General features: G+C 52.2%; 7 protein-coding genes and 1 non-coding gene across 8 annotated transcripts; 2 read left to right on the forward strand and 6 right to left on the reverse strand.

Annotated features, from left to right (window-relative positions):
- Positions 1-1,771: 1,771 nt before the first annotated feature.
- ASPVEDRAFT_40392 (YbjQ family protein) lies at positions 1,772-2,746 on the reverse strand. Its single transcript, XM_040812147.1, has one exon. The coding sequence runs from the start codon at positions 2,508-2,510 to the stop codon at positions 2,070-2,072; it is 441 nt and encodes a 146-aa protein (XP_040666650.1). The 5' UTR covers positions 2,511-2,746; the 3' UTR covers positions 1,772-2,069.
- Positions 2,747-2,948: 202 nt separating this feature from the next.
- Positions 2,949-3,041, reverse strand: ASPVEDRAFT_t54. Its single transcript has one exon. It is a non-coding gene; the product is annotated as a tRNA-Val (tRNA).
- Positions 3,042-4,069: 1,028 nt separating this feature from the next.
- On the reverse strand, positions 4,070-5,760 carry ASPVEDRAFT_128807 (sugar porter family MFS transporter; the record flags this gene model as incomplete). Its single annotated transcript, XM_040806578.1, has 2 exons — positions 4,070-4,726; positions 4,774-5,760. The coding sequence occupies 2 exons, from the start codon at positions 5,758-5,760 to the stop codon at positions 4,070-4,072; spliced, it is 1,644 nt and encodes a 547-aa protein (XP_040666651.1).
- Positions 5,761-7,970: 2,210 nt separating this feature from the next.
- Positions 7,971-9,255, forward strand: ASPVEDRAFT_51938 (glycoside hydrolase 5 family protein; the record flags this gene model as incomplete). Its single annotated transcript, XM_040814546.1, has 3 exons — positions 7,971-8,712; positions 8,769-8,897; positions 8,948-9,255. 3 exons carry the CDS (start codon positions 7,971-7,973, stop codon positions 9,253-9,255), a joined length of 1,179 nt encoding a protein of 392 aa, XP_040666652.1.
- Position 9,256: 1 nt separating this feature from the next.
- On the forward strand, positions 9,257-11,437 carry ASPVEDRAFT_592630 (proline permease PrnB). Its single transcript, XM_040815469.1, has one exon. It carries the CDS (start codon positions 9,709-9,711, stop codon positions 11,362-11,364), a length of 1,656 nt encoding a protein of 551 aa, XP_040666653.1. The 5' UTR covers positions 9,257-9,708; the 3' UTR covers positions 11,365-11,437.
- ASPVEDRAFT_592672 (LipA and NB-ARC domain protein) lies at positions 11,437-13,567 on the reverse strand. Its single transcript, XM_040815470.1, has 2 exons — positions 13,306-13,567; positions 11,437-13,248 (listed from the first exon to the last, which is right to left on the reverse strand). Exon 2 carries the CDS (start codon positions 13,241-13,243, stop codon positions 11,510-11,512), a length of 1,734 nt encoding a protein of 577 aa, XP_040666654.1. The 5' UTR covers positions 13,244-13,248; positions 13,306-13,567; the 3' UTR covers positions 11,437-11,509.
- A 267-nt stretch (positions 13,568-13,834) lies between these two features.
- Positions 13,835-21,483, reverse strand: ASPVEDRAFT_126971 (uncharacterized protein; the record flags this gene model as incomplete). Its single annotated transcript, XM_040806409.1, has 3 exons — positions 13,835-17,539; positions 17,588-20,728; positions 20,776-21,483. The coding sequence occupies 3 exons, from the start codon at positions 21,481-21,483 to the stop codon at positions 13,835-13,837; spliced, it is 7,554 nt and encodes a 2,517-aa protein (XP_040666655.1).
- Positions 21,484-22,585: 1,102 nt separating this feature from the next.
- ASPVEDRAFT_128228 (Zn(II)2Cys6 transcription factor) lies at positions 22,586-24,223 on the reverse strand (the record flags this gene model as incomplete). Its single annotated transcript, XM_040806526.1, has 3 exons — positions 22,586-23,125; positions 23,172-23,703; positions 23,751-24,223. The coding sequence occupies 3 exons, from the start codon at positions 24,221-24,223 to the stop codon at positions 22,586-22,588; spliced, it is 1,545 nt and encodes a 514-aa protein (XP_040666656.1).
- Between the last annotated feature and the right edge of the window lie 1,449 nt (positions 24,224-25,672).

The following is a 25,672-nucleotide window of genomic DNA, read 5'->3' on the forward strand; positions in this document are numbered from 1 at the left end:
TTCAGTTTCGCTTGCGGCGTTGGCATTAAACAAAAGTATCACTTAATCAGCTGCATGACACTCTCGGTGCAGAGTATGGGAACCGTTCGGGGCAGGAATCACCTCTTACACCAGTGCATTGAGTGCTAGTGTCCCTTGGCTCATCCCGACCAATATCTCTTTGTCCAAACTCTCTGCTAATCTACTTCCGTATTAGATACGAGACCTGCCGCGATGATAATTATCATTTCCCCTTAGTCACTTATACTATGGATCTCTGGGACCTGCTGCGATTGGGCGCCCCTGGACCGGAAGCGAGCTCCGGAATATCTAGGTTTGAGGATATCTAGATTTGCGGCCTTGGCTGATCTTTTCGTCCATGGACGGGAGGGGACTGACTGGAAATATGAGTGCCGGAAGACTGATGTTGACGCAGGAGCATAGGTATGGGCATGGTGCTGAACTCGGAACTCTTAGTATGGCACAGGACGTCGGTGAAGGGTCATGCTGTACTTAGGAGTAAGTAATCAGAAATCATAATAACATAATTCAGATGCGAAACTTCAGGGTTCAAAATCGCATCAAAATTAGCCCTCCTCTGTTCTTTCCTGGATACCATTGCAACGGGACATGCATATATATCCTGGTGGTCTATTTGACGACAGTGGGTGGCTTTGGATGGTCGTCATCGGCAGCCCCGAGGAGTCACCGAAAAGAGCAGCGATGAGATTACCAAACCCTGAAAATGCGAGACCTGAACCTATTGCCGTTATTAAAATTGAACCATCCGCTAATTACCTTCTACAACAAGGCCGTTGTTATAACCAGTTTTGACTCCCAATTTTGCGCAAAGGCTACCCATCACCATCACATATTTCTTGCTCCACCCTAATTCGACCCTGGCAATTTCGAGACGTGGTATGATTTAAAGCCTGTAAAATCTAAAAGCTAATATACTTCATGGTCGAGCTCCGATACGTGGTGCCAAAGTCGGATGGCTGGGGAAGCGGCAAGTTAGGGTTTTGCTTCTCTCATGACTCCATGACAAGGTCTGCCAGCAACTTCTATTTCAAAAATGCTACATCCTGAAATGAACCTACGGACCACTCTTCCAAAGCATAATACGTCTCAAAAAGCCTTATATTCCCCCTTCGCAGCTCAAGTTCTGTCCGCATCACTTTCCCCCTACAACTACTTCTCGTCCATTATGCCGCTCATCAAAGACAGCAGCAACCAAGCAGCCAGCAAACCAAATCAACGAAATATTACAATTCCCTTCAACCGATGTGCTTTCGCTATATACGTGCGCACCTATCGCCCTATCCAGATTGAAAGACTCCGTCGCCAGCTATACAAGCTTCTTCTCGGCCGCACGACGCCGCCTGTGTCGCAGTACCTGGACGACGGTGGCCTGAACGATGATGTGCTAGACGATGATGACGGCATTTTCTACTGATCTATTATATCTCTCTTGCCTCTACATTGTACATTTACATCCCACTTATCCCCATGTCTCGTCGGCACAACAAAAGGCTGCAGCGACTCTTCATCGCCCACTATAACGCCAAACTCGCACATTTCCCGTATTCCGACCACCTTACATTGACATTTACCTCCATATAAAGAGATATCAGACCATGGTCTCAACGATGCTTCATCAATCAGCCGACACCGACTGACCTGCCAACCGCCTGTTCCTCGACCAGCATCATACAATATCAAAACGGCTATTCACCGAATATAACAAGCCAAAACCATTAGCCCACCAGGGCCTCCTCACATGACCCCCTTCGTTGAGAGCGTTCGCATTATAAGACCCTAGTGGCCATTTTATGTATCTCGTACTCATGTCCTGTTTGTTTTGTATCATACTCATGTACAATGCAACGCACGCTTCTCTCAACATCTTATCAGTTCATCCGTAGTATTTCTCCAGATGTAGTTCAAGGGTGGAAGTATATCATAACTGGGTATCAAGTCCAACGCCCACGCATAGGCCGCCTTAAAGGGACCATGGTCCAAATCCATCTTCCATTCCTCGTTCATACTTGCTACTTGGTACGCCCTTCACCCACTGCGCATTTCCTCAATTATATCCTATTCGGAATACTCCCACTGTCACCACCACTTGCCACCTTTACCTTACACTCCCCCTCTCCCTCCCTCTCAACAAAACAAGCAGTCCCATAAGCACACACCTGCACACAAGCCCCAAAGCTCGCTATATCAAAACGCATCGCCACCACCGCATTCCCACCACGACCCATACACTCGCCCACCAGCCTCTCAACAGCCTCATTGCGCGCTCTATACATAAGCGTCGTGAACGGACGCAGCTCGCCGCCAATCGCGGACCGAACGATCGCGCCGAGATCTGCGCCCCAGTTGCGCGCTCGGACGGTAAGCCCGTACACTGTTCCTAGTGGTTTTGTGATTATGTATCCGGGGACATCGTTGGTTGTGACGGTTATTACGCCGTGCGTGTCTGTGAAGCAGGACGGGATGTTGTTCTCGTCTGGTTGTGAGGTCATTGCCTAGGTGAATTGAAAAAATTTGAGTAGCGAGAATGATATCAATGGGCTCTATAGAAGTAAATAATCTGGAAATTATGCTTGCAAGGGTAGCTTTATAGTCCCATGCGGCATTTTGCTGACGAATTACGCATGAGCATTGGTCTCGTATTTGGGTCGGATAACGAGTTCAAGCGGGGATTCGGTACTCTATACATGAAATTGAGAAAGAAAAACGGGGTTTTGAAATAGCTCCGTGATAGGCTGATAATGATTAGGTAGTGATACTGGCATTGGATTCGACAATGGTTGTGGGTTGACGGTCGGCACCGAAAAAGAAGTGTGGACGTATGCCGGCATTATTTACAAATTTCCACCTAGTTCTCGCCCAAGGAAGGGGCCACCAAGCAAATCAATTGAGCTGCAAGGGTAAAAAAATAAAAAGCAAAAGAAAATAAATAGTCGCGCCCGGGCTCGAACCGGGGACCTCTCCGGAACCAATCCGGATAAACACTGTGAGCGGAGCGTCTTAACCAACTAGACCACGCGACTGGTGATTGTTAAACTCAGTGCAAGCTGGCTATTTTAGTACAATGAGGGCAATTCAGCAGTACATCTATTGTCGGCGGCATTCTTATGCTTCCGAAACATAACAAACCGGGCCATTAAAAATTAATCAGAGGTCTAATTCATTCAACCCCCTAAGTATCGTTTCTGCTTCCAAAATATGATCGGCCGTTGACTGTTCAGGTGAATTACACGGCAGTTGAAGGAAAGTAAACCCAGTTCGAGTATAAGACCCGGTCATGCTAGTTCGAGCAGCCGTTTTGAATCCAAGCATAACCTCACGACTGAAATTTGGATAGTCGTAGACGTTTTCGTAATTGTCATAACCTCATGTATCGAGTCGGCCTGTTCGTCGGAGTCTTCTTTCCGCGCCCCAAGGAAGCTCTGTTTGGTCTTTACTATCTATGTGGACTGGTCCACCCCCGGGGGGAATGGTCGCTGCTCGTGGACATGGCCGCAACGACAAACGCTGCGAATTCTGCATTAACCAGGTGAAAGGCCCTACTACATACCATCGACGGAGACAATACCAAGAAGAGCTAGCTGCTGAACAGAGTATGGGCTTTGGAGGGAACTACTTATTCAGGAGCATTGTGCATAATCTGAATATGAAAAGCATGTTCCTCCTGTTAGCAGATAATGCAAACGCAAACACGGCCGAATACCGCTAGTGGTCTCTTATCATCGAATAGTATGTCGATACGTACCTGCCTCCTGGAGAAACATCGGGGCCACGGGGAGAACGTGACGGGGATGTACCCTAACTCGGGAATTCCCCGAACCTCACATGTTTGTAGAGGAGAGGTTCTGTTAAGCCCCAACATGCCACAATTTACATAGCCATGGCTCTACGAAGTACCTGATGAAGGGAAATCAATAAATATGCTTGAATAGTCTAATGAAATTGGTATATCTCTATATGCAATACAGGATCAACCTCTAAACGCGCCCATCTCTATATACAACGGACACCGCGCAAAATGTACAAACAGAAGAAAGAGACCGCACCGGATCTATGCATTCTCGGCATGGTAGGACTTGGACTCTTTGCGTGCGCCACGGGCGTCATCGTGGTACGAGATGGTAGGAATCTCGTAGCTGGAGCTCTTCCAGGGCTTGACCTTGTTGATGTACATCCAGTCAAGCTCCTCAAGAGTACGGTCCTTACCCTCGATGACGAAGAAGTAGACAACACCTGTGGCGACGAGGAGACAGCCTGCAAAGACATATCCATACGCGAAGTCAATAGCACCCGTGATAAACGGTGTGAAGAACCCGATGAGGAAGTTCCAGAGCCAGTTGGAAGCCGTAGCAAGAGCCATACCCTTTGCACGGTATTTCGTCGGGTACAATTCTGCACAGATGGCCCATATCATAGGGCCCCAGGTAGTGGCATAGAAGAGGACGAAGAAGCAGGCGACGACTACCATGCCCTTTCCGGGGCCGGGGGTGTTCTCCGGGGTCTCGACGTCGAGCATGAAGTGGCCGAGGGAGGCGAAGATCATGAAGAGGATGAACATGCAGATGGCACCGGTGATAAGAGACTTGCGACGACCGAAGTGCTCAACGACGTACAGACCGCCGAAAGTGGTTCCGAAGTTGACGGCGCCGAGGATGACTTGGGTGATGAAGGAGTTGGAGATACCGGCACCTTGGAAGATAGTGGTACCCTGATTTGTCAGCAAACCTTCAAAGGTTCAAATTTTAGGGAACTTACGAAGTAGAAGAAGTAGTTGGCACCGGTAAGCTGCTGCAGGGCCTGGAGAACAATTCCGAGCACTATGCGGTAGAACATCCGGGGGGCGGTGATGAACTCGTGCCAAACTGGCGACTCCTGGGTCTCGGCGTCGAGCTGAGCCTGGATCTCAGCCAGCTCGCGGATGATGACATTGTGGTTCTCAGGCACTCCGTAGAGGCGCGCCATGGTGGTGCGGGCAGCGTCGATTTTTCCGTGGCGGTAGTTATATCGCGGACTCTCGGGGAACATGGCCATGCCACCACCGAGGACGAGGGCGAAAAGGAAGGTCAGACCGAGAGTGATACGCCATTGGGCAGTACCTTCGAGACCCTCGGTTCCCAAGTTAATGCAGTAAGCCAGGAAAATACCGAGGGTGACGAAAAGCTGGTAGGAACTGATCATGGCACCACGGACGTGCTTAGGGGCGCTCTCTCCCTGGTACATAGGCACAACAAGCGAGCAACCACCAACACCGAGACCAGTAACCCAACGACCTACGACCATCTGGGCCCAGTTGCCGTCTGGAGCAGAGATCTGAACAATCAGACCGACAATGAGGATGAGACACCACACGGTGATAGACCATTTACGGCCAAGTTTATCGGCGACGGGAGCACCACAGAGAGCACCAATGAGTGTTCCGACAGACAAGAGACCGACAATCAAACCAGAGCGGACGTTGCTGAAAGCATAGGAGCCGTCGCTCTGGAGTTCACCGTAGCGCTGGAGGTAGTTGGACATCTCTTGGAAACCAGAGATCTGACCGGTATCATAACCGAACAGAAGACCACCCATCGACACGAAGAGACCCATGACGATGGCACGCAGTGTAATCCGAGGAATAGGAGTATCGACACCAAGCTCAGCAGGCTTTTCGGCGCCGATGGACTCCTGGCTGGAATACTGTTGCGACTGGGGAGCAGGGGCGATGCCCTCCCCATGCTGGGCAGTAGACTCAGAACCCATTGTGATATCAGGAATTGGCTGTCACTACGGGTAGAGAGGAGATAGAGAAAAAAAAATAGATGAGAAAGAAAATAATGGGGGAATGCGGGACATCTGGGGATGTGCAGCAGGCCTTCCCCTTTTATAAGGCAAGCAGGCCGGAAAACATTCCAACGTAAGCAGGTCCACCGCATGGCAACGAGTGCAACCGTCATGGCCGTGTGGAGAATTCTGGAAAGGCATCGCTGGCTGTCATCCAGACATTTCGAAGACGTACGCTGGTTTGGTAGCGAAGGTCCACCGACTCCTGAGTCTCTTCCCCATACGGAGAACTCCGCGAGAACTCTCACCCGGGGAGGCAGCTTGAGCGCAGTGATAGTCTGGTGTTCTACGAATTTACGAGGCTTCTACGCAAGGGCGCGAGTGCAGCAGTCGCAGCAGTATGGCTGCAGCTGCGCAGACACGAGCTGGCGTGGCAGAGTGGCCGAGGGAGCCGGGAACATACGTGGGTGGCGCTGTCGGCTTCAGGCACGGCGCCGTGACGCTTTTAGCCGACAGAAACACGCTTTTGGAGGCCTTGGCCAGTGGTTCCGACCCGAGAATGCCGTGGAATCCTGCGGCCGGGATCAGAAAAAAACTCGGCATGCCTTGGAGGCGTTCGGGCTTGGCTGTGGCTGGCCTAGAAGATCAAAAAAGCTTCTCGCATTCTTGGATCGTCTCATGATGCTGTGCAGGTCAGACGACATTGTTGGCGATTGCCAGGCCTCGTGACAGAGAAAATGGCCCGATGACGGTCGCTGACAGTCTGATCGGGTCGCCCGGAAGGGACTGGAAGACTGGAGAAGGGCCATGCGGGACCGCGGAGCACAGCATGGAGAAGACAGCCTGGAGAGGCGATTGTTTCCTGAAAAGTTGACCGGTGAAGCCTCCCCGTGGCATCCCTTCGAGGGGATGAGGGGAACCCGGAGTATGGGGTGCGCTATCAGACACCATAACATCAACACAGCGTCATTGTGCGTCGTTGCCACTATCCTACGCGAACTGATGCAGGGTTTAGAGCCTGAAACTGAAACTGACTGTCAATCCCATCCTACTGCGACCGGACCGTGACGCGATCGGCTAAACGCAGAATCTGCTGCATTCCGAAGAAAAGCCGGAGTCGGCAACGAGATGAGGATTGCCACCCGACCCGACTCAACAGAAGTAAGCCGTGTGCAGATTCGGCCAGCCAAGCGACGAACCCACTCTAAGCTTTGTGGATTTCCTTGGCTCGATGGTGGCTCGTGGAAAATATCTGCCTCCAGGCTTGCGCTGTTTGCTCCCTCGTCATTGGCCAGTGTGGACATCATGTGACTGACCTCGGCAATCCTACTGCCTCAGGCATCACTATACCGGTAATAAGGCAACAATGACCATTGGACAGGTCTGGCCAGCCTGGCCAGCCTGTATCAAAGTCTGGTTCCATTCTGGACTGCTCAACGCCTCCTTCTGAACCAGAAAAAGTTGTTATGGCCGAAATCCCGACAATTGTCCATTGGTAGGCCGTGGGAGGCGCAAGCGACCACTGCCTCGCCGGCTACCAGGGTTTACGCGCGCTCTCACGGCAAAGCGCTGCCTCGTCGAAGGACGGGTGGTGATGTTATCTGGATTCGGCCTTCTAATTTTAAATCGACCATGTTTTTACGCGAACTTGCGTTGAGTGCAAATCATTTTTGCCGTTTGCCAGTTTCTCGCGCAGTCTGGGACTCAGAGCCCTTCAAACCATGCGGACCTCGGCAGTCAGCAATCAGCAGAGATTCATACAGGGGTCTGAGCTGCTTGGAGTTCATTATACTCGACCTTTAATTGTAGTTTATACCGTCCAATACATCTATACGATGAATACCCCAGATTCTCAATTCTCCACCACTCACCAAAGCACAGAGGCAAGATCGGCGCTGCGCTGCCCTATCCGACACGGATGAAACGCCTGCAGAGCCAAATATATTAAAGCCGCTTCATCTAGATCAGCCCACGCCAAATTTGCCCTTCCATCGCGTCTCGTTCCTGGAATAATTGGGCTGCAATATGCCGCGATCTTCCGTCAATTTAAACTAAACGGAGCTGGGCCCGGTTTCATGATTATAGCTTTGTTACGTAGACAGAAACGTAGACTATAAGACAGGGAACTCCCACTTCATTTCTAGCTAGTGCACTCAGTAATCTGGTCAATCTAATCATTCATTGTGAGAATGAAATTCTCCAACACTCTTTTCACCGCCGCCAGCCTGGCGCTGGCCAACGCCCTCCCCCAAGCATCCACCTCGACCCCGTCTTCCTCCGCAACGGCATCACCATCGCCATCCGCAACCCCAGGCGCCTCCTCCTTCGCGACAACATCCGGCCTGGAGTTTGTCATCGATGGCGAAACCGGCTACTTCCCCGGCTCCAACAGCTACTGGATCGGCTTCCTGACCAACAATGCCGATGTGGATACCGTCTTCGACCACATGGCCGAGTCAGGCCTACGCATTCTCCGCGTCTGGGGCTTCAACGACGTAAACACCGTCCCCGGCGAGGGAACAGTGTACTACCAGCTCCACCAGGACGGACAGTCCACGATCAACACGGGCGCCGATGGCCTGGAGAGACTCGACTATGTCGTCCAGAGTGCAGAGGAGCGAGGAATCAAGCTGATCATCAACTTTGTGAACTACTGGGACGACTATGGCGGCATGAACGCCTATGTGCAGGCTTATGGTGGATCCGACAATGCGGACTTCTATGCTAGTGAGGAGATGCAGACTGCGTACAAGGCTTATATCAAGGCTGTTGTGGAGCGCTATGTCGACTCGCCTGCGGTGTTTGCGTGGGAGCTTGCGAATGAGCCGAGATGCCAGGGGTGTGAGACCTCTGTTCTGCATCAATGGATCGAGACCACGAGTGCGTATATTAAGAGTCTTGATTCGGAGCATATGGTTTGCATCGGTGATGGTATTTTCCCCTCCTCCCCATATCAGCATGTTAATGATTAAGGCTGATGTGAACAGAGGGCTTCGGCCTCGAGACTGGTTCCGATGGAAGCTATCCGTTTGGATATTCCGAGGGATCCGACTTTGCGCAGGCCCTTACTATCGCTACTATTGACTTTGGGACATTCCATCTGTACCCGGATAGCTGTATGTCCTCCCGACCACGGTCGAACCCTAAGCACTGGCTAACAGAACAGGGGGCACGAACAACGACTGGGGCAACCTCTGGGTGACCTCTCACGGCGCAGCCTGCGAAGCCGCAGGAAAGCCATGCCTCTTTGAAGAATACGGCGTGACATCGGACCACTGCGCCATCGAGAAGCCGTGGCAGACGACAGCGCTGAACACGACGGGCGTGTCGGGCGACTTGTACTGGCAGTATGGCGATACTCTAAACACGGGGCAGTCGCCAGATGACGGGAACACGTTTTACTATGGAAGCGAGGAGTTTGAGTGTTTGGTGACGGAGCATATCGAGGCGATCAAAGCCAGTGGCAGGGGATGAGTCTAGGCGGGACTCCTTCGTACTATCCAGAAGTTCTGTTATCAGGGTTGTATTGCCAAGCCCTATATTCACGCGTTATCGGCAGGGGTGAGGTGATCCCCAACTTTTGTCGAGCGGTAGATAAAAAACACCTTTGGTAAACCAAATCCACTTTTGCAGGTAGAACTTTGTTTATCAACCAGATAAGAGGAAATAAGAAGAGACGTGGAAACCGTGGTAAACATATTCACCAAGCTTCAGGTGGCATGACATCCACGCCCTTCCCGCGACAACCAGCCCGGCTTATCAGTGGCGTTTTTGGCGCGGATTTGCAGCCACACCATGCGTTTTGTTTGGTCGAAATGCGGGGAAGCAGTGTTCGATGTGACTCTGCGATACGAGCTGTGACTCCTATAAGATAAGCGAGGGGACCCTGAAGCTTCTCCAGGGCAGCTCTTCCCGCAACACAACACCATGAGCGACAAGATCAAGCCCTCCGCCGCCCCCCATGGCGATCTCGAAACCGCCCCCGAGGTCAAGACCGGCGCGCTACAGGCCATGGTCGAGGCTGACCTGCTGGATGACCGATACCAGAACACCCAGCGTGGGCTCAAGAACCGACACGTCCAGCTAATGGCCCTGGGCGGCACCATTGGCACCGGCCTGTTCGTGGGTTCTGGACAAGCCCTCAATATCGGCGGCCCCCTCTCCCTGTTCCTAGGCTATGTCTTCATCTCAACCCTCGTCTACTGCGTCGTCACCGGCATTGCAGAGGTTGGCGCATACCTGCCCGTGCACGGCGGCACCATGAGCTACCACGGCTTCCGCTACGTCTCGCGCAGCATGGGCTTCGCCATGGGCTACCTCTACTGGTACTCGCTGGGCATCCTGGTCCCCTACGAGATTGTCGCCGCCTCGCTCGTCATCGAATACTGGCCCAACCCTGTGCACCTCGCTGTCTGGATCACCATCATGATCGTGGTCATCGTCGTGCTCAACTACTGCCCCGTGGGCGTCTACGGCGAGACCGAGTTTTGGTTCGCCAGCATCAAGATCATAACCCTAATCGGCCTGCTGCTGCTCTCCTTCATCCTCTTCTGGGGCGGCGGCCCTGATCGCCAACGCCTGGGCTTCCACTACTGGAAAGACCCTGGCGCCATGAATGCATATTTGGTCACCTCAAACAAAGACACCGGCCGCTTCATCGGCCTCCTGCAATGCATCGTCAAGTCCGCCATCGCCTTCATCTTCGCCCCCGAACTCATCATCGTCACCGCCGGCGAGATGGAATCCCCCCGCCGCAACGTCCCCAAGGCCGCAAGACGCTACATCTACCGCCTCGTCATCTTCTACCTCCTCGGCGCCCTCGCCATCGGCGTCATCTGCTCCTCCCAAGACCCCGCCCTCCTCACCGGCAACACAGACAACGCATCTGCCTCCCCTTTTGTCGCCGCCATCCAAAACTCCGGCATCCCCGTCCTGCGCCACATCGTCAACGCCGCAATCCTCACCTCCGCCTGGTCCGCCGGCAACTCCTTCCTATATATGTCCTCACGCTCTCTCTACGGCCTCGCCGTCTCCGGAAACGCCCCCTCAATCTTCAAAACATGCAACCGCTGGGGCGTGCCCTATATCGCCGTCACAGCATCCTCCCTCTTCTCCCTCCTTTCCTACCTCGCCGTCTCCTCCGGCTCCTACACCGTCTTCAACTGGCTGATCAACTTCACAAACACCTCCGGCTTCATCTCCTGGATCTGCTGCTGCATCGTGTACTTCCGGTTTAGCGCCGCCGTGAAGGTCCAGGGGATTGAGAAGCCGTATAAGAGCCGCCTGCAGCCTTACGGGATCTACATCGGTTTGTGTCTGGCCGTGTTGATGCTGCTGATTAATGGCTTCACTTGCTTTTTCCCGTCGAATTGGAGCGCGTCGAACTTTTTCACGGCGTATATTGGCATTCCGGCGTTTGTGCTGCTTTATGTCGGTCATCGCGTGGTGTTTTGGGGGGATCCGTGGGTGTGGAAGAGTAAGGATGTGGATTTGCATACGGGGTTGGAGGAGATTTTGGCGGCGGAAAGGCCGCCGAAGCCCAGGGATACGATTGGGAGGAAATTGATGGCTTTGGTTGAGTAGGCTTGCTTCAGTTTTTTTTTTTTTTTTTTTCTTCTTGTATTTATTTCGTGTTCTATGGTGAATGATGCAGTTATATTATGATTAGTGATTAGTATGGTGGTATATGGTGATATATGGCGGTATAGTACAATAAGATATTCAGTGACTAGTCGCGGACGATATAGTAGCCCCCCATGGATTCCTGCTCCACGCCGCTCCGCACCCCAACCCGCTCTGCCATCTTCTTTCCTTGTGTGATCAGATTCCCTGCACCGTCTCTGGTCCGGTCCAGCCATCCCCGGCGGTCTGCCGCGTCAGAGCCCCACAGTGGGTGATCTAGAAGAGCTTGCACGTATTCCGTGTCGTATTGATCAGCCAGTAGAGCTTCGTCTGCTGCTGCTTGGCGCGCTGCAGCCAGGTCGAGTTGTGTTCGTGCTGAAGGGGGCGGAACGTCCGGGCGGAGGAAGCCAAGGATGCGGAGGCGAATTGATGAAGGGGCTTGAGTAGGGGGTTCGTGGAGAAAGCGGAGAACCGCGATTTTGCGTGTCGTTTGCGAAAACGACACTGGTCCGGTAGCTTGGGAGGCATCCCATAAGCGAACGGATAGGATGACAACCTGCCAGGACTGGTCAGGGCCGGTTTGCACCCAGCCGAAGAAGTAACCCCGGAGCTTGTCTTGAATGTCGGATGGGATCTTGACAGGTATCCGCGTGGGATCAAGTGTTTGGGAAGCTCGTGCGGTGAAATCCAAGGGATAAGGTGCCTGAGGACCGTCCTCGACCGACGGCGGTGCAGCTGCATCTGGAGCAGGCCCCCGACCAGGTTGGATGGCTCCATATGCAGTTCCGTATGCCGTTTTGATGGCACTCTCCTTGACCCAACCTGGTCGGTAGCGATCCGAGGCAGCACCGGCTACCGCGGTAACCGGGGTCACTACCCTCGAAGCCGCTACCTGCGCGTACTTCCCAGCAACCATAGCGCCCAGTTCCAGCGGCATAGTTGTCAGACTCGCTCCACGTAGTGAGCTGGGGTCCATTGAAGTCGAAAGGATCCGGAAAACAGGGCTTCGGCACAGCACCTTCTTCTCCCCCTGACACAGGATGAGCTGGAAATACCCATCCTCAGCATCCGGAGGAATCCGCGCAATGACGGTCTCGCGGAGTCGGTGGGTGTCCCGCACCCGTTTGGAAGCTTTTTTGTAAAATTTGGCGATATCCCGCTGCCATGTGCGCTCTTTGTTTGGCTCGACTTGGTCAACACGAACAGCGAGCGGCGGGGTCACATTCACCCAGTCATCATGGAGCCCAAACAGCGCTTTCGCGCGCATTCCTGTCTTCCCGGACCATCCTTTGCATTGTAGCCAGAGCGAGCGATCGGCGGAGAGTGGGGTGTCGGCGAAGATCGAAACGGTTACGGAGGTTGTTGGGCCGCGGTAGAATACAATCCCATGGGAGTGGCGGAGAATAGAGTAGTGTTTCGTCGATTCAGAGGGATGATGGATGAGGCCACCGAGGAAATAGCGGGCGTCGGCGGAGAACGTGGGCTTTTCGGAGGTGGTCGCTGGGAGCGATGTTTCGGCGCGTGCAACGGCGGGACTGGGCTGGGGACTGGGAAGATCGCCGCCGCGGAGGTTTGGCTGGCTTCGATACCGTGGGAGGGAGTGAGGCGGTTGAAGGGACGACGGGTTGAGAGAAGGAGAAGGCGAGCGAGTGACAGGCCGCGGGGGAAGAGGGGGGAAGTACGACGGAGACTGAGGAGATAACGCGGACGCGGAATAGGGAGAGTAGGCCCGGTAGGGGGAGGGAGAATATGGAGGCGGCGGGTTCGGTGTCAGGGGCCGATGCACGACACCATAATCGACAGATGCGAGAGACGGGGCCGGCTTGCGCTTGATCTCCATTCGACCTAGATATGAATATTAAATGACAATGCTCAAATGTGGCGAGTTGAAGCTATTGCTGCCTTGGAGCTATATAGAGTCACGTGGGTCGTCCCCTGCCCAGACTCTTTGTTTTGAATTATGGGCCGGGTTATAAATAGACTGGATAACTCAGGGATCTTAGCAGATAGTAACTGATAATATATCAGAAGGATGTGAGGATAGAAGCTCGTTTCTGCGGGACTACTCTCAGAGTCTTCTTGTGGGCAAGGGGAAACGGCATATATATATTGGTTAACAGCATTGTTCATGTGGCTCATCTGTTGATATTCAGGGACTTTTGGGTAACTTCATAAATTGCCTTTCATTTAAAATGGACTCTTTCTATATTGCACTAACAAGATCAGTCAATGGGTGAGTCCTCACTTCCTGACTGAGAGAATGAGCAGGTGACTGCACGCTTCTTGCTTTCACTCACTCCCCCCATCACTTTCTTTCCAACTAACAAGCTCACCACGCATACAATTGTCGTGAAAACAATGGAAGGTGTTGCCGACTACCGAGGAAATTGGGAAGATTTTGCAAGTTGGAACAATAACAATCTATCTAGAATCAGGAGAGAAACCCACGCTCCTTCCAGCTGCACACAAACTTCCGCACTTGCTCTGCGCCCACTACTTCTTCCTTCTCCATCTCTCGCAATGTCCGGGAATGTTTTCTCGCCACGCATGTATCCAACGGCCCACGGCATGACATTCGCTCGAAGTTTTCCTCTAACCAGTCTGCCATGACGCCTGCTGGATTCTCTTTACTGCTCCCGTATTTTCTGACTCGTTCGATCCAGTCCTTGAACGGGACCTTGGTGACGCCTAGTTCGTTAGCCAACACATCCACCACACTCGCCCATTCCTGGCCAAGAGGGTTATCAACGTGATAAATTTCGGCAGGCATGTCTTCATCCAGCAATAGATCCGCTATGATACTTGCGGTAATATTCACCGGTGTCCAGCCCATCCGGCCCTGTAGAGCAGGGAACGCCCCAACGCTTTGCGAAGACTTCACTATGGCGGGGAAGTGCTCGGAAGTATTCCAGTGTCCTGTTCCTGTTGAACCAGCAATTTGCCCTGGGCGCACAATGGTTGCCTGGACTATCGCTGGGAATTTCTGCAGCATCTCCTGGACCACTCGTTCGCAGACAAACTTGGCCTCGTTGTATCCATTGCTCATGACTTTCTCTATCTCCGTGTGCTTTTCGAGCGCGCCGCCCCCGTTCACGGTCCCAATTGAGGAAATGAAGTGGAAACGGACAGGGGTAGACTGAATAGCCCCGATGTCTCTGGCCAAATCGATCAAATTTCGCAGCACACAGAACTGTCCTTCGAAGCTAGCAAGCGGTTTCATGCCATTCATCGGCCAGGCGTTATGGATCACATGAGTGACCTTTTCCTGCAGATACGCCCACTGCTCGATTGAAAGCCCCAGCCGCGCCTTTGTCGTGTCACTCTGCATGACAACTAACTTCGTCTTCTCCGTTGAGGTAAGAGATATCCCTCTGAAAGCGAATGATTCTGCTTGCCTCCCCTGCGGATCCATTTGGTCTTCCCGATTTAAGCATATAACTGAATGTACGTTAGGAAGCTTTGTGAGATGCGCGACAAGATGGCTTCCAAGACTGCCCGTAGCTCCGGTAATCAGAACGGATGTCCGCTTAACTGGAGGTGCAAACGAAGCTGATAACCTCGGTGCTGTGAACCCTGCGGTGCTTTCATAAATATACCTCTCGATAGCGTGCAACCTTTCCGTACGCCCAGGGGAGGCCTCCGAAAGATGGTCTGGCTGCTCTCTTGCAGTAGCAAATATCACACGCTGAACACCCACCTCATCCGACTTACCGTCTGTCCAATCGACATATCCGTATCCCGCCGCATGGAGGTCACTCTTCCACCGTTGCTCGCTCGTAATCGCGTGGGTCCGCCCGTCATTGAATACCCACCAACCACGGAATAACCCAAACACTAGATCTATCGCGAAAACGGGTTTGGTCATTTCTAGCATCATTAACACGCCGTCTGACCGCAATGCCTGACGCATATTGCTAGTCGACACCCGCAAATTCGATGTAGCATGCACTGCGTTGCTTGCAATAATAATATGATACGCCCCTTGTAATTCCTCTGCTGGCGCTTTTTCGATGTCATGAACACAATACTTGACAAACGAATAATCTCGGAACTTCCGTCGCGCCTGAGCGAGGAATGCTGGCGATATGTCACTGAAGGTGTACTCAACTGGCACTGCGAGCGACGACAGCAACGGAAGGAACCATTTTGTCCCACCTCCTGTGCCTGCTCCCATTTCGAGAATCTTCAAGGGCGCCCTTTCTTTTCTTGCGGACGGCGACAATCTCTCAACAAGTCGCCTGATAATTTCGCCCATCAATTTATATCCTGCCACATTGTGCGGCTCATCACCGTACATCCATGATACAAGCTGTTGGCCTTCAGGTGTACCGAAAATAAGCTGTAGCCCGTCCTGCTCTCCACGGAGTACGGAGGCCAGCCTGCTCCCGGTGTAGAAGGCAAGCTTACTGGCACCAGCATACTCGGGGTATTTGGACTCAATCTTGCTGAGAAGCGCACTGCCGGACTCGAGTGGCGCCGGAGTGTTGGTGCGGATGACCGCCATACCGTCGAGACTAACTAAATTCGCTTCTGCCAAGCGATGATAAAGGTAGTCGACGAGTGACTCATGCTGCGCATCGAAAGCAATACGCGAGAAAGTGTCTCCTGCACGGGCAGAACGAATATCAGTCCCAAGTTCCTCGAACGCCTCCAGTGTCAACACCAAGCACAATTTGACCAACAGCGGAGTGAAATCAAGAAGACGGCCACTGCATTTATTTTTGGCGAGGAATTCGTCTGTCAGTGCTTTGGTCTCGCGAAAGGCGCAAAGTACATCACTATAAGGCAAACTCAAGTCCATTGTGTCGGAAATGCTGGTAGCTGACTCGCTAGGGGTCATCAACCTTTCGGTGGTTACGACCTCGGAGCTGTTTGTAATGGTGTTACTAGATATACTGGCATCGTATTGCGTCTCTCCCAGGGCAGATTGCACCGCTTGCACAAGATCTTTGAACGTTTCTGCGTCAATGAGTGCCTCCACGGCCAAGCTGCAATTGAACGCAGCTTCCAACTCACGAGCGAGTTCCATCGCCATTAGCGAGTCAACACCGGCATCTGCTAAATGACTATTGTCCTGGACTTCGCTGGGGTTCATCGCGCAAAATTCCGCAACAACATCCCTGACTCGGCTGACCAGATCTTTCGTCGAGGGCTTGTCCTTTTTGATTATCCCCTCTGATTTATTTTCAGTTTGCCGTACCGAACCACCAAGTATCCGGATAAAGAGAGATTTTGCTATTCGCGAATATCTCAGCCCCAAGAACATTTCGACAAGGTCTCCATCGGGCGTGAATACAAAGACATCACTTGTATAACAACTTTCCGATCGTTGGTGGTGGGCCCAGACATGCCATACATTGGGTCTAGGAGTCTTGATATCTGCATACATGGGCGAGCGCATCCACTGCTCGATCCCACTGGCAATGTAAATTTCCTCATCAAGCTTATCAGTCATGCAGTTTACCCAGAAACCACCACATTGGCTAAAAGCGTCACACAAAAACGCGTCCGCCCAGGTTTCTCCGGAGAACGACTTGACAACCCGGCCGGCACTCTCGTTTCCCTTGCCAACTAGTTTTTGAACGCCTCGGTACGGTTCAGAATACTCCACTATTTCCGCAAATGAACGATATACATTGCGTCCTTGGAGTATATCATCAACTTCTGGATCTGAAAGAAGATCAAGGCACCGGACATGGCTAAGCAACCTTGCGTACCTTGCGAATTCTGCTTTTAGAATCGCATCATCAGCAGCATGCATAGAAATTCGCGCGGTGCAATGAAGAACCCGAGATGAAGATCCGGTCTGCCTGTCTTGACTACGGAACTTCAATTCCCAGGTGTCCCTACTATTCGTCTCAGTAGCCAACTCGATCCAAACTTCACGGCCCGAATCCAACAGCAGTGGCGAATCGCTATATACGTCAAAAACGCGAGGAATTTTGCCACGACTGTCCGAATGACCTCTTAGTACTTCGACAGCGTAATCGAGTAGTACAGATGCGGGTGCAATGGGCGCCGTTCTGGCGGCCACATGCCCTGACACAGCCGCCACATACCGGGGATTATCGGTATGAATAAGGTATTTTGCAACTTGATGGGCAGAGTCTTCGTATCCACTGAAGGTGAATAGAGGCTCTTCCTTCTTCACTGTTTTTCCATCTAGTGTATGGATATTCCGCACCGTAAGTGGCTTGTTTTCCATCCAATGCCGCGATTTTTCGAATTGGTATGGTGGTAACAAGATCGGAGTATACTCCCTGGTTTGGCTGCTATGATAGCCCCAGAATGCGCAGGGGATCTGATCATTCCAAAGTCCTATGGTGACATCCGTAAGACCCTTCATTGGAAATGTGGATGTGATATTCGCTCCATGGAACGTATGGCCCGATGTGTTGGAGTCCAATGCTTTTCGTACTATCGATGTTATTGTGGAGTTAAAACCCACCTCAAGCCAAGCAGACGGACCGTGGCGAGCAGCGAGACGTTGTACGGCATGTTGGAAATAAACAGGCTGGCGGAGGTGGTCTGCTACGATTGTGGAAGATGAAATCGGCTCGCCTTGGAGGATGGTAGCCCGCTCTATTGGAATGGTCGGATGGCTGAGAGACAGACCGTCAGTTACCCTTCTCAGAGCCGGAAGCAATGGGTCCACCAGACTGGAGTGAAAAGCATTCGTGACATCAAGGCGTTTTATTCGGAAAGCCAAGTCTCTTTCTAGATGACTTTGAAGGAGATCAATTCCCGAGGTAGGCCCTGAGATGGTAAAGCTTTGTGGACCATTAAAGCAGGCTACTGTCACCGGTGACCCTTCTAGGTAGCTATCCAAATGATCCTTATCCCCTTCAACAGCTAGCATGGCACCCGCGTCTGGGCCCCAGCTATCATGAATTAGTGCAGCGCGACGCACGACAACTGTTAACGCGTCTGGTAGAGAAAGCACACCAGATATACACCACGCTGTTAGCTCTCCAAAGCTGTGGCCGATAACCGCGGTGACATCCAAGCCGGAATCCTTCCAACTCTGCGCACAAGCGTACTGTAGGGCAAACAGTTGTGTCTGGAGGCTCACAGTATTTGAAATGGGTGAAGTTGAGAATATACCCGGGTAGATGCTTTCCTGACCAGCTTCTTTTAGAGTATTGTCACACAAATTGAGATGATGCCTGAGCAGTGGCAAGGAGTCAAATAAGCTGCGATTAAGTCCAACAGCTCTCCCTACCTGTCCACCAAAGCAGAGTATCACGGGGCGCGAGGACTTCCTTGCTCGCACTAGATATTGGTCTTCTCCCTTTTCTAACCTGGTGAGCATAGTGTCAAGTTCCAGAAGCGATTGTGCTTTGAATATGAACTGGTACTCCAAACCAGGGTTTGACTGCTTGGTAATGTTGAAAGCGAGATTTGCCAGGGTCTTCTGCTTCCCCGGGATAGACGAAAGGTGTTTGCGCAAACGTGCCGCATAGACCTGCAATCGGGACTTATCCACTGCGCACAGACGTAACGGCAATGATGTACCCTCCAAATGGATCCCTCCTGTTTCTGGACCGCTCTGCGGTGCCTGTGTGATAATCAATGATGCATTCGACCCACAAGCGCCATAGTTGTTGATGAGTGCTGCGCGAAATCCCGACTCCCAGGGTTTGGCACTGGTGTTTATTTCCAAATGGTCATCTGGCATATTTTTGATATGCTGATTCAGGGCGTGGAAACCAGGCTGTGGGGGTATATATCCGTTTTGTATCATTAATACAACCTTGCATAGGGAAACCATCCCTGACACACCCTCTGTATGTCCGACTAGACCTTTCACAGACCCTAGGGCAAGTTTCCCTGCTCTCCTCGGCCCACCAAGAACATCTCGTACACTTTGATATTCCGCTGGGTCACCAGCCTGAGTGCCTGTGCCATGGGCCTCGACGACAGTGATGTCCCTCGGGTGGAGATTTGCACGGCGAATTACCTTACTGAACAGGTGCGCCAACGAGGGCGTGTCCGGCACCACGATAGGTGTACAGTTGCTATTCTGTTCAACGGCCGTACCAGCAATTGTAGCAAAGACCTGGTCTCCCTGCTCAAGTGCATCCGATAGCCTCTTGATATAAATGGCTGCAAACCCTTCACCGCGGCAGTAGCCGTCAGCCTTGATGTCAAACGGCTTGCATGGTCCTGTGGGTGAGAGGAACGAAGCACCTGCAAGATTATCATAAGATAATGGGCTGGTAATAGCATTGGCACCACCAACCAGCGCTGCCCTGCAATCGCCGCTCAAAATCGCCCTGCAGGCATGATGTAATGCTACAGTCGATCCAGAACAGGCCGTGTCAACACAGAGCGACGGACCGCGCCATCCGAAATAGTGGGACAATTTCCCGGCTAGAAAACTGCGTAACAGTCCCGTCGCTGCATAGGCAGAAGCAGGGTGACAGTTCACATTGTGCTCATAATCAACTGTGCATGATGCAATATAACAGCCGATGTCTTTGGTCCTATCAGGGCGAGAAAAGTAGCCTGCTGACTCAAGGGCCTGGTACGCAACTTGAAGAATGAGCCGCTGTTGGGGGTCTTGCGACATCGCCTCACGCGGCGATTTCTTGAAGAACTTGTGGTCAAATGCGTCGATGTCACGCACAAAGTTTCCGAACCATGTCCGCTGAGTCGCATCAGGACGCCATGGAGTCTCATAATTCGCATAGCGCTCTCGAGGCATCTCGCGGTGTTGTGATTGGCCTGAACACAACAAATCCCAGAACTCGGACAGGTCGTCTGCGCCAGCGACACGACAGGCAATGCCCACAATAGCAATGTCGGTATCCGCTGGGGGACGACTGGCCAATTCGTGGTCACGGCTGATGGTAGCGGGAATTTCTACATCGGCGAAGTGGATCACTCGTTGTGGGAGGCGGCGGAGGAAGGTAGGCGGGATACATCGCTCTGGGCCGAACTCGACGACTATAGAGTTGGAATTGGAAAGATGACGTTCATATACAGCAGCGAATGTCTTGTGCCAAAAACAGGGCTGGGCCAGAACAGTGCGCAGGACAAGCTGGTGAAGAGGCCCTGAGCGAACGGGCTCTGCAGTTGTATTGGCCCGAGCAGGAAGGATCAAATCCGATGCATCGGGAAGCTGTAATCCTGGATGAGAATCGCAGAGTGCAAATAATGGTGCCAAATTCTTCTCATGGCCCAGCCAGTGATATCGACCGTTGAAGTCAACCGGGTTCGCAGAGAACCCAGCAGACTGCATAGCCCGTTGCAAGGCCGCAACATTCCGCCGCGGTGTCATGATGGTGGCCCGATTCTCGTCGTAGTGTACTGTTATATATGACTGTCCGGTCAGCCTCATTTTGGAAAGGGCCGGAGACTGATCCATACGCCAGGATATTCCTCAAGAAGTCCGCCTAACTCTCCTTCTAATTCTGGCCTCTTCCACCCGGCAGCTAAAGACGTATACTCCTCTTCCGCTTCTTGTGCCTCCCCCAATGCACCCAAAAGCATGGCTAAACGCATCGCAACGGAGCCCAATTCCTTCAGGTTCCCTGTCTTAGCTGCAGAAACGACAATCCCACTGAGAAATCCGATACAAAAGCCAACGATCTCAGCTACAGGGTTCAGCCTTGAACCAGACTCCTTTTGCCGCCGAGATGGCCTCGTCAGCTTCGAATACTCCACATATTGCACAAAATGCGTCATCATTAGCAACGGCGCCAGTTGCGTGTAGCTCAATGGAAACTTCGCCGTGGACAAGTCATCGCATCGAAACCATCTCTCTAATTCTTGGAGCTCCTCCTTCCCGCGAATCTTCTGCAACGATGGCAGATATTTCTCTTCCGCAGCGGCCTGATAGTAGCTCGCCAATTCACATAGCTCGTCGAGCATCCAATGATGTTCTGGGTTATCAAGCACTGCGGCTCGAAGTTGTCGAAAGTTGGTTGCCGTGAAGGTAAGCCATTGGCAGCCGAACACGAGAACGACGTTGCCTTTTTCTTCTGCAGGGCCTCGGTCATTAACGTTGGTGGTGCCCGGCTTAGTGGCGCCCCCTTCCAATGGAATTGCAGGGGGATTTCGATTTGCTGTCGGCATAGCAATCGCGGACAGCGTACGAGCAAGGCCGTTGGCTCCTTCAGAATGGCGTCGAGCTTCATGTTGGCGGATTGACATTGATATATTATCAGAAGTCCAGGCCGCCTGCTTGTTTGCTTTAAGCGCTACTTCCTATACGGAGCCCTATATAAACAGGGGGGTATCAGCTATGGACATTCCCATCAGCGTTCCACAACTGCCTTCGAAACAGTGGAACCTTCTGCCGTTCTCCTATAAACCCACCCATCAGTGATCCAAGGAACCCTTTGCTAACGGCCTGGACGTATTGCAGACCTGCACTTAATAATATAAGTTTTTGCTAACAACCCTTAGCATTAGCACTATGTCCTGGACTTTGTCCACCCGGAGTTTTTGTTTTCTCTTCGCGCCACATCGGCATATCTTTTCGGGCTGTCCAACCATCCTGTTCCACCACGCGCTCACCTGGTGCATAATAACGACTAGGTTTATACAACCCAAATCAACAGCGTGAGGTCAGATAGTATCGGGAAAAGAAATTGTCAAGTTAGCGAAGCAATGCCCGTGGTATACGTTGCTTTGTTTTATCCCTTTTACCAGCATGAGCTGGGGTATCTTGTCAAATGCCCGGAGTATTGATTTGACGATTATGACAGCTTATTCCAGTTATCGCTTGACCAACCATCTTGGGAGAGCTCTAAGATTGGGAGGTATGCTAACATATATATAGCCATGGGGTAAAAGCAATAGCAGCAGTATCTTCTGTGCAGAGTATGAGTTGATTATCTCTCTTAAAGATGATGCTTCCTTGGTAGCCCCTCCAGCATGCTACCAATTCTTATACAATCCGATATAAACGTCGATATATGAGTTATGTGGCAGAAATGGCCCTTGTCAAACATGCACCGTTGGCGCTTAATTAGATATCCCTTCGTTCAAAGCACCTACACACACAATGACCCTCGGGGGCTATGTGGCGCATTTTTCACTCGATCAAGGTCTCCAAGACATGCCAGTACCTCCTGCAGCATCTCATCGAAGCCTCCATCAAGGTAGCCATGCCCGGCAAAGAATTCAGTGCACATCATTAACGGGATCGGAGTTAATGGGTGGACCTAACTTTTTAGCCGGCACATCCAACTATAGGGGGGAGAACATCGGGGCTTACTTTAAAGTAACCAAGCTGTCCCTGCAACTTGACCAGATTGACTACCTCATGCGCAGCCATGACGGACAATCTCTCATACTCAATGATTCCCAAGAGCTGGTCACCTGTCTTCCAGGTAATAGATTCCAGCACGCTATGCAAGAACAGGACCATGGCTTGGGCAACGATACGAGCGAACATCAACATCGGATCAACCTGTGGGGAGACTGAGAGCATCTGGATGCGACAGCTCAACATCTCATGTAGCCATTGATGGCGTGTCCAGAAGCCCTCAAAGACGGCACCATCACTGATGCTGAGCTGCTCTACAGCTACCTCTTGCCTATGTGCCAGGGCCCTGCCGCAGATTGTGGCGAGGACGACGCACTCGCTGAATGAGGAGATGGGGTAGACAGAGTCGTTGCTGGCTTTGGCAATAACTTCGGGAAGATATTGCGTTACAACAGGCTGTCCGGCTTGAAATTCTTCTTCAGGCCCCGGGAGTCGGGTGGCAATCTGCCTTCGTTAGCTTTCGCGATTGTGACTCTGCAGGATATCGTACCAAATGCTCATTGAGGGTGAATGGTAAGCTGTTGTGGAAACTTATGAACCGATCGAGCGAGTATGCCATCCAAAATGTGCGCCGGCGCTCTTCTAGACCCGTCCAGTCAATCAGACTCGTCTCCTGGTCCTTTTCCACCATCACTGGGCTGTTGGGATCGTCCAACTCGTACAGACGCATTCCCAGCACAAGGCGACAGCATCTACCAGCGCTCATCCATGCCTGCAGCAACGAAACCTGCATATATTCATAAATGCAAATAAGAACCCAGGCCTGCGCCTGCTCAATGCCCGCACTTGCATCCGTACCAGGATTTTGGGAGTCCAATGTATCCAATATCCGTCTTGTCTCCTGGTATAGCGGGTCGCGTAGGGCGCGAAACTGAGCCGATAGCGAGGCTGCAATCGTCCACATGGCATATTGGAGACACATCTGTGCCTCGCTCTTAGTTCGCTGCTTGGACCACATATGATATCGCCATCGTTGGAGAATTGGTGCAAAAGGATGAACACGATCGAAGTATAGTTGGTCACTGTTCGTCAGCCTCGCCCGAACACATATTGGCTCCTTGAGACTTACAGATCAGCCCGCATCAGCTCAGTGACGAGCCCCAACCGCGGGACACCCGGCGACTGGGGTGATTCTGTACACTCCCTAGATCGGGGCTGGTCGCGATTGGCGTCCTCCTCTGACTCATACTCTAGATCCGTGCCCTCTAGGAAAGCATTCACTTGTCTATCAATTTCTGGATGCCGGTCGGCCAGGCAGCGTTCGAGGGCGGCTACTCGCTCAGCTAAAGTCTGGGAGGATTTCACGAGCAGTAACCTACCGATGCGGGTTCTCAAAGTGCGGAGCTGACCCTTCCGTGGCCCACGAGGGAGTCTTGTCGTGCTGATCTTGCATTCAAGACCACTTTCATAGCACACCTGACACTGCGGTCTTTGTCGGTCGCAACGAACCTTCCGTCGGCGACACTCTTCACAAGCGGACCCTGGACGTTGGCGAGAGCTGTGACCGTTTGGTGAGGTTGACGATGCTGTTCCGGATTTCATACCGACGTTGAGCAGCAAAACGTGTCTGCAACGTGATGCGAGGAGGGTTCGTTTCCTTACACCAACTTTATGTAAAGGACCCTGGTAGGTGCGCGTCCTGCCTCGTGCTTATTAAAACCCAAGATTCAAGTGAACGCAACTAGGGGACGACTGCAATAGTTCTTGGTTTCTTTTCCCCCAATCGTTGCTTTTCTCTGACTTGGGGCAGCTGGCAGTAAGAAAGAAGCGAGAGCCACGGTGGTGAACTGTTGCGGTTAAGCTTGGAGAGGATTGCTCATCCTTGCAGAACCCAGCCAATCCTCGCAGGTTGTCTGAAGTAGCATTCCGCAGGAAGGAAAAAGGAAAGAGATTTCCGGTTGGGATCGAAGCCCAGAGTTGTGTCATAACCCTTGGAACCGCGAGTTGAGGGGACAGACAGCAAAAGTGATAGTGGTTGGGGGGGTTGCATGCTGCAGGACGCACATTGAGTGGCAGCCCACAGTACACCGGCATCTTGTCCATGGGACGGGTTCCTGCTGGGTCCACGATTCGGATCAGTGGGAGCTAGGCATTAGCGTATGAGACAACGCTCCTGAATAGTGGCTCCAAAAGGTTCTGCAATGCGATAATGTCGCGGCCGATATCCGATGCTCGCCCCAGTGATGCCCGTGAGCGGGGCTGTTGAGATCGCAGCTGGCCCTCGCCCCGGCCCTCAGCATTATTGCAGGGTTCCTTTTGATTGATCAGAGACATGGAATACTAGTGGGGGGAGGGGCGAAGTATGATTGTTGGCTCATTTTTGCGAGGCTGAGAGCAAATCGTTCGGTGAGCCCCTCAGCCAGCCACCAAAGTTGGTGGGAACGGGGAAAGCCGCGCTCGCTGGCCATTGGAGCAGATGGGGATTTCTTTCTCAAGTGATAATCTGCTGGAGCGGGCCTGGCAATCGTATCGACAATCTTCTGCAGCAAAGGAAGTATAATGAGGTCTTTGGAGCCGTGATTGAGTCTGATGTTTGGAGTTTCGCCTCTTTGGCGATTTCAACTGGTGGGACAGCAGGAAAAGACCCCCGAGCAAACACGAAGTGCCACTTATTGACCCTCGTCCAGGGTTTATGGCCCCAATGCATGGGACTTTGGGAGCTTCCAGGCTGTGAGACGGTGCCTTTTCTCGGTCACACTCCATCACTGCCAAACACAATTCGATCAGAAATTCCGAACACGTGAATACATTAGGCACAGAAGGATAATGGGAGTACGACAGGCGGACAGTATGAGCTCACGATCGGCAGTCCAAGCTTGCACCCGCTTCCTCCAGGTCTGTGACAGGATCCTCACTGTGCAGGGCTTTGCGAGTGGAGAGCTGATTGTTGTTTGTGTGGGGAGAATCATGCTCGGCCCGTGGCGGCGACTGGACAGCGGACCCGATTGACCATGCAGCACCACACATGCATTGCTGATCTTGATCCCAGTT

Source organism: Aspergillus versicolor, assembly GCF_001890125.1.
Source record: "Aspergillus versicolor CBS 583.65 unplaced genomic scaffold ASPVEscaffold_3, whole genome shotgun sequence".
NCBI classification, from domain to species: domain Eukaryota; kingdom Fungi; phylum Ascomycota; class Eurotiomycetes; order Eurotiales; family Aspergillaceae; genus Aspergillus; species Aspergillus versicolor.